This window comes from Corvus cornix, chromosome 26, assembly GCF_000738735.6.
Source record: "Corvus cornix cornix isolate S_Up_H32 chromosome 26, ASM73873v5, whole genome shotgun sequence".
Classification (NCBI taxonomy): Eukaryota; Metazoa; Chordata; class Aves; order Passeriformes; family Corvidae; genus Corvus; species Corvus cornix.
The window spans coordinates 4313915-4321769 of NC_046354.1; the positions used below are offsets into that span (position 1 = coordinate 4313915).

Below are 7855 nucleotides of genomic sequence, written 5' to 3' on the forward strand. Positions count from 1 at the left end.
CTCAGCTGCTCCCAGAGCGTTCAGCAGCCACAGCACCTGGGCACGAGGTTATTTTTAATCTGATTCTTAACTACATCTGAAGCTGGCGATTAAATAAAGCTCTGAACTCCGGGCAGGGTGTGCGGGGCGAGTTGAGCTGCCCAGTTCTCAGCGGTGCCTCTCCCAGTGCCATCTGCTGGTCACTGCCTGGCTGGGCTGGACAGGCCCATGACCCCAGAACACCCCGCAGGCAGCTGGGTTCCTGCAGGACAGCTGGTGCTGCCGGGCAGCAGAGACACCAGTGACCTCTAACAGCGTCACTTGTATTTCTGGAGCGCAGATTGTATCGACACACATGGGGATTTGTTCTCCCTGACCACACACACACAAGTTACATGTCAAGCAGGATCTGTATCTAAATTCAAATACACTGAAATTATGCAAAGAATGAAGCCATGCAGGGAAAAGCTACATGAAGGAGCTGGTGGCTGCTCTCAGCTCTTCTCTTCTGTGCGTGCACACAGGTGCAGGCACACGCGTAAAATAAATCCATGGCATTGGAGTAACTGAGGAAGGGGATGTGTGCCAGAGAGCAGGAGAGAGGGAGGAGGCAAGGGCTGCAGAGTGTGAGGAGGAGAGGGGAGAAGAGCTGGGTAGTACTGGCCAGAGCTACACCAGAACCAGGAGGAAACAGAAATCCTCAAAAAAACCACTCTTTTTGGACAAGAAGGGAAAGAGGTAAAATGTGTCCAAAACTGAAAGAAACACACTGGGAAGGAAAAGAGCATTTCTGCTAGAAACTCATCCTGACCAACACCAAACTCAACCACCATGTCTCATCTACAAACACCAAAGCCAACCACCATGTCTCATTGTCCCCAAGTCACCCCGCTGTCCCTGGGGTCACACGAACAGGTGGGTGGGTGGAAGAGCTCAACACTTCCAGCCTGGAAATGCAACGGAAGCCAGGAAAAAGGAGAAGCGTCCAAGGTCACCAGCATTATGGCAAACACCCTCCTGCCCTCGGGTCTCCTCGGGAAGGGACCAAGTTCCTCCGGGCCTGCCGGCTGCCCTTGGCTCGCCGGGGCTGCAGCAGAGAAGGCAGCGTAAGGAGGGAGCGTGTGAATTGTCCAAGGAGTCTCCTGAGCCTACCAGGGTTGTGGAACAACCAGCGCTGACAAAAGCCTTGGTGAGGGGTGCAGGGACAGCTGAGGAAGACGCTTCAGAGCAGAAGGCCCACCAGGATGGCACTGGGGACAAGGAAGAGCGAAAGCCCCAAGCAGGTACTGGGAGCTCCAGCTTTGGGTGGATCCACACTTGTCTTCTGTTGGTTTTCTGTGTCCAGGGCTGATACTGATGGAAAAGAAGAAAACGTGAAGTTAGAGGAGAAGATCCTCTTTAGTGAAGGAGATAAGAGGCTCTCCATTGCCTGCCTTTAGACCCTTTATAATCTGGGTCTAATGTGGGCTCAAAGGAAAGAGTGATCCCAGTTGCCTCAGTAGGATCAGGTCTTTCTGGTTCTGGCTTTGTGGTTGTGGCGGTTTTCGATTGTGTCTTTGCTGTTGTGGCAGGTGCTGGTGTTGTAGCAGCAGATGTTGGCTTAGCCAGAGTTGTGGGGGGTGTTGGCTTGGCCAGAGTTGTGGTGAGTTTTGGTGGTGTGGGTTTTGGCCTGGCTGGGGTTGTTATTGGGAGTGTGATGGCAGGTCTTGGTTTGGCTCTTGTGATGGGTGAAGAGTGTTGGGGGTTTGGGCTTGGCTGTGTTTGGGTGTGTGGTTGCGGGTTTTGGCTTGGCTGTGGTTATGGTGGCCTCTGATGCTGTGGGTTCTGGTTTGGCTCTGGTGTGTACTGGTACTGTGGGTTCTGGTTTGGCTGTGGCGGTGAGTTTTGGCAGGGTTGTGGTTGGGGTGGATGAAAGAGGTGCAGAGATGGAAAGTGCTGTGGGTTAGGGCTGGCTCACCTCAGCAGACCCCTGCACTGAGCAGGACCAGCAGAAACCAGTGAGGGGCTGAAACAGCAGCCAGCTCCTCTCAGGTCACTCTGGGCCATCCCCCACTCTGGGGTTCCCAACCTGGAGACATCTCATGTCCCTCACACAACCTCCTGCCCCACAAGGGGCAAAAACCCCTGCCTAATGGGGTGCAAGGCTTTTGTCCAGCCCTCCTCATCTTGAGGCAGCTGACCTCTCTTAGGAGCAGGAATTGCTCCTGATGTCTCATGGTCCAGCCCTGGGAGTGCAGTTCAAGGGCTTCCTGACAGCTCCAGAAGGCCTCAGAGCTCAGACCCAGCCTGGGGTCTGAGGCCCAACAGCCCGTGCAGGGCCACGCGCGGCTCCGCTCACTCACCACACAGGTTGTTCACACAGACTGTGCCTGTGGGACACATTGTACATGGGGGTCCTTCCATGTAGGGCTTTTTGCTTTTCATGTTACCCCTGGAAGTAGAAAATGCCAAGATAAAGAAGGCGTGAGGAAAGGGGGAACACCCATCCCAGAGAGGGGGCTGATTCAGCTGGGATATCCCAGCCAAGGCAAAACTCAGGATTAATGCAGAAAACAGGTCTTGGTCTCCTGCCACAGCCTGTCAGGGCCATTTACTCACCAGCCTGACCCCAAGGCTGCTAAAGCCAGAGCAGACAACTGCATGGAGCAGATCCCTCACCTCCCTCAGAGCAGAGCAGGGGATGGGCATTGGGGCCTGGAACTTACGGGGGAAAATAGCTGCAAACAAGCACGTGCACGTTCTCTGTTTCGATTCCATCGACCTTCTCACAAAAACTTTTCCCACAGCCAGTGCGAGTTGTGTCTGCCCAGACCATCTAAGGCAAAGACCAGGAGTGGAGGTGAGGGGATTGGGTGAAGGCAACTTGTCCCCTGCCCTTAAAGGCTGCTCCAATGCCCTCCTCATCCCACAGAGTGTACACCCCTGATCCCACATCCCCATGTTGCTTTGGCATTCAGGATCTTGCCCCTTGCCCCTGTCTGAACCACCTTCAAAAGGTCATATATTCCAGTGCCACAGCTTTCCTACCTATCGTCTACCCAGGCAGAGCACCACCAGCTCTGCTTTGGTCCTGGAACCCTCCATCCATCCCTCCATCCACCCATATACTTACCACCACCATCTCTTCTCCTTGCTCCCACCCAAGCTGTGAAGAAACACTCAGACCTCATCTGTCTACCCAAGACAAGCTGGCACTGAGCTCTGCTAAGCAGCCAAAAAAAGGGCTGCAGAGCTTGTCTCTAAAAAAGGCTTCTCCAAAAGGCCGCTCATGGCTGACACCATGCCCAGGTCTGCCTCTATCACTGTGAATCCCACCTGGTTCCCCGTCCTTTTGCAAAGATTTTGGGAGGAGCTGGGGCACTGGTACAGCTCCTTTCCCAACAGCCCCTCCACCCCAGCAGCCAGTACCTGGGTGTGGTTGTCACACGTCTGCCCATTGTCACACTCGTGAGTTGTGAAGCTGTAGAATTCCCTCTCCCCATCCCATTGTTCAATGGCCAATTTTACGTCCAGGGTTGAAGCTGTAGCAAAGAAGTTTTTCCCCTTCTGTTCACCGTTCTTGCCCCAGATGCACTGCTCTGCAAAGGCTCGAGCATTGACCTCCAGGTCCAGGTCCCAGGTCTGAAAGGAGCTCGGTGTCAGCACACAGAGAGGGACACTGGGCTCTCCAACAGGAACAAGGCACTTAGCAAGGACCCCTGCACTCTCTGGCCACAGTTTCCCCATCTATGAAGAAATTCAAATCCCTACCTAATACAGTTCTCGGGAGAGGGGAGCTCCATGGTCAGTCCCAGCACAAACTAAGCCTTGGTTTATGGGTCAAACAGGAGAAGGTCAGGGCACCACCAGGACTCACAGCCTCTCCTGGAGCTCACCTAACGCCATCACAGAACATCCTCAGCTCGGCATGGAGAAACCATCACAGTGCTGAGGGTTCTGGCTCTGTCCCCTTTGAGTCTGCAGTCACTGGTCAGCCCTCCTCTCCTTGAATTTAGCTTTTGGCTTAGTTTGATTGTTAAGCTCCCATTTACCAGCCCACAAAGGTTTTACTCAGCCTGGGTAATTTCTGGGCCAGGCAGAGAGGTGTCCTCCAAGCACACTGTGACCCAAGGAGGAAAGGACTCCAACTTTCCAGGATAAACAGCTGTCCTTCTCCTCCCCGTGATTTGTAAACAGTGAGGAAAAATCACATGTGGTGCAAGATGAAACTTGATAGCCAACTTTTTAATCAAATCAAGAGTCTGAACAAGACAAAAAGCAGCACCAGCTCTAGAGCTCGGCTTTGCTCCCACTGCAGCCACGTGTGATGTGGGACCTGACTCAATTTCCCCAAGCAAAACAGGGGATCCTCATGTCCAAGGCAGCTTTGCACAAGGCATGGGGAGGAGTCAAGGAGCATGATGGGCCCAAATAACTGACAGACCTGACTGGCATGTTTGATGTTGATGCAAATACAGAGCACTGTGTGATGTCCCACACAGCAGGATTCCCACACCAGCTCTTGGCAATGGCCATGGCAAAGTCTCCAGCTCATGGCACCTGCTCATGGCAGGGTCTCAGCAGTCCTTCCTCTCATCAGAGGGAGCTCCAGCAGGCACTCATGGGAGTGAGAGCTGCATCACTCTCATGAAGAGCATCGGGCGACTCACATCACACTTTGGAACTTCCAGAAATGATCAAAGACAACTCCAAAGGTAAAGGAAACTCTTCTCTTTAGAGGCAGTTTAGGAAACCCCTCTGTTGACACCGACTTGTAACCCTACACGAGAATTGCTCTGTCTCCCCTAAGGAGCACCCTGATCCCTCCTCACATTAAGATCGAGCCTTGCACCACACAAACACCCCAATATTCCCCTGCAATAAAAGCCACTTACCATCTTCATCATAGCCCTGGCAGGGGGATTGACCTCAGAGCGATATTTATTATGCTCATCCAAGATTATCTTCTTTTCTTCATCACTCAGGGACCAGCTCAGCTGCAGCACTGAGAGCACCAGGAGAACAGGACAAAGACCTGAGCTCAGCATCGTGCAGGCAGCTTCTGCTCTCAGCAGCTCACGGCTCTGGCAGTCAGATTTAAAGCACCTCCCAAGAGCCAGGAACACCCAACAGTTTGAAAACTGGGCAGGAAATGTATTTATTAGAGTTTTGGAGCCACAGGGGGGCATACCCGTGTGTAGTGGTTTTGGTTCAAAGTATTCATTACTTATTTTCCTTCTGTGAGATAAGAATTAGGAGAAAGCAAAGCAGGCACAAACCTTAAAGAGTTGCAGTACAATGAAAGAGTTTTATTACTAATAGAATTAAAAGTAAAGAGAAAATAACAAGAAATTAAAGCAAATCCCCACCCCCCTTCCCTTTCCAGCACTTCTCTCCTTTTACCCAACTCGCACAAGGGATAACAGAACATGGGATGTTAGTCAGTGTTCCAGTTCTTGAAAAGTCTCTCTCTTACGCTTAAGGAAAAAAGGGTTTTCCTTCAGTTGCACGTGGTTCCCAAACTGCCACCAACAGCAGACCCACCCGGAAACAAACAATCTGCTGTGCTATTAAGCATCTCTCCCATGAAAAATCTCACCATTCCTTCACACTGCAAAACATGGGCCATCACATGGGGTTATTAATCTTTTTAAGGATAAGTTATTTTCGCCTGCACACAAAGCCTTTCTTCGCCACAAGTCTCTAAAAGCTTCTCACTGCTTCTATATAGCCTGGCATAGGCACTCTTCACAATCTTCACAGGCCACACGTTGATTCTCCATCCCCCCATGTACTTAAAATGGATTAAAGAGACAAACAGTTTGTGGTATTATAGTTTCTTGCCACGGCATGCAAGAAGTTTTTTTTTAAGCTACACGTGAGAATCGCAGCACCGCCCTCTTTTTCTCCCTAAGCCCTCAGTTATGGGTCCCCTCTTCTACCTCCCACCCCTTTTCTCAAAATCACAGAATCCTGGAATAGCTGGAGTTGGAAGGGCCCTCTGGAAATCATCCAGTCCAACCTCTCTGCCAAGGCAAGATCACCTGGAACAGGCGACACAGGAACACATCCTGGTGGTTTTGGAATGTGTCCAGAGTGAGAGAGTCCACAATTCCCTGGGCAGCTGTTCCGCTGCTCTGCCAGCCTCCATGGAATGAAGTTTTTTCTTGTCTTGAGGTAGAACTTCTTGAGTTTATGGCCGTTGCTCCTTGTCCTGTTGCTGGGTACCACTGAAAAGAGTCTGACACCATCTTCTGACCCACCCTGGAGATATTTATATGGATTGATGCAATCCCCTCTCTGTCTTCTCTTCTCCAGACTAACCAGCTCCAGCAATCTCTCCTCATCAAGGAGATGCTCCAATCCCTAATCTTTATGGGACTGGACCCTCTCCAATAACTATTGTCCTTCTGGAACCTGGAGACCAGAACTGAACACAGATGTGGCCTCCCAAGGGCAGAGTAGAGGGTAAGGATCACCTCTCTGACCTGCTGACTACAATCTTCCTGATGCCCCCCAGGATCCCATTGTCCCTCCTGGCCCCAGGGCACACTGCTGGCTCACGATAACTCATGGACCCCCCGGTCCTTCTCTGCAGAGCTGCTCTCCAGTAGGTCACCCCCAGCCTGTGCTGGCACCTGGGTTTATCCCTCCCCCGTGCAGGACCTGCACTTGCCCCTGTTGAACCTCATTAGGTTTCTCTCCATCCAACTCTGCAGCCTGTCCAGGTCCCTTTGAATGGCAGCTCAGCCTTCAGGTGGATCAACCACTCCCCCAGTTCTGTATCACCACCAAACCTGCTCAGGGTCCATTCTATCCCTTCATCCAGGTTGTTGATAAACAAGTTGGGTAAGACTGGATCCAGTACTGATCCCTGGGGAATGCCACAGACTACAGGCCTCCAGCTGGATTCTGCTCTGCTCATAATCCTCTGAGCTCTGCCATTGAGCCAGTTCTTGATCCATCTCACTGTCCATTCATCCAACCCACATTTCCTGAGCTTATCTATGGGATAATATGGGAAACAGTGTCAAACACCTTGCTGAAGTCAAGGCAGACACCACCCACTGCTCTCCCCTCACCAACCCATCCTGCTGTGTAATCACAGAAGGCATCAGATTGGTCAGGCAGGATTTCCTCTTGCTGAATCCATGCTGACCACTCCCAATGACCTTTACTTTTAGATGCTTGGTGATGACCTCCAGAACGAGCTGTTCCATCACATTTCCAGGGATGGAGGTGAGGCTGACTGGCCAGGAGTTTCCCAGATCCTCCTATTTGCCCTTTCTGAAGACAGGAGTTAACATTGGCTTTTCTCCAGTCACTGGGCACCTCTCTCGTTCTCCAGGATTTTTAAAGATGATGGAGAGTGGCTTAGCAACAACCTCTGCCAGCTCCCTCAGCACCTGTGGGTGCATCCCACCAGGGATTTATGGGTGTTAAGTCTGCCTGGTTGATCTCTCTCTCAACTCTCAGTGACCAAGGGGAAGTTTTTCTTTTCTCCATCCTTCATCTCTTACCTCCAAGGCCTGGGATTCCTGAGGGCTGCCCTCAGCAGTAAAGACTGAGGCAAAGAAGGCATTCAGTAATTTCACCTTCTCTGTGTCTTCTGTGCCCAGGACACCCACTGGATTCAGCAGCAGCCCCACATTTTCCCTAATCTTCCTTTTGCTGCTGATGTAGTTGGAGAAGCCCTTCTTGTTGTTCTTGATATCCCTTGCCAGACTCAATTCCAAGCGGACCGTGGCCTTCCTTGTTGCATCCCTGCATACCCCACAGATGTTCCCATACACCTCTCATGTGCCTGTCCCTTTTTCCACATCCCATAAATTTCTTTCTTCCATTTGAGAATTGCTAGAACCTCCCTGCTCTTCCGGGCAGGTCTCTTTCCCCCTTT

At 51.5% G+C, this 7855-nt stretch overlaps 1 protein-coding gene across 1 annotated transcript; it reads right to left on the bottom strand.

Annotated features, from left to right (window-relative positions):
* Positions 1-1025: 1025 nt before the first annotated feature.
* LOC104692417 (peptidase inhibitor 16) lies at positions 1026-5034 on the bottom strand. The gene is made up of 5 exons (XM_039565425.1): positions 4854-5034; positions 3388-3600; positions 2685-2794; positions 2322-2410; positions 1026-1332 (listed from the first exon to the last, which is right to left on the bottom strand). Exons 1-5 carry the CDS (start codon positions 5004-5006, stop codon positions 1202-1204), a joined length of 696 nt encoding a protein of 231 aa, XP_039421359.1. The 5' UTR covers positions 5007-5034; the 3' UTR covers positions 1026-1201.
* Between the last annotated feature and the right edge of the window lie 2821 nt (positions 5035-7855).

Excerpts from the sequence above, each read along its gene's own strand:
- LOC104692417 (XM_039565425.1), bottom strand. The coding sequence starts at position 5,006 with ATGCTGAGCTCAGGTCTTTGTCCTGTTCTCCTGGTGCTCTCAGTGCTG. Across the intron at positions 2,411-2,684 it reads GTTTGCAGCTATTTTCCCCC|GGGTAACATGAAAAGCAAAA; the intron begins GTAAGTTCCAGG and ends TTCTACTTCCAG. Across the intron at positions 1,333-2,321 it reads CTGTGTGAACAACCTGTGTG|TATCAGCCCTGGACACAGAA; the intron begins GTGAGTGAGCGG and ends CTTTTCCATCAG.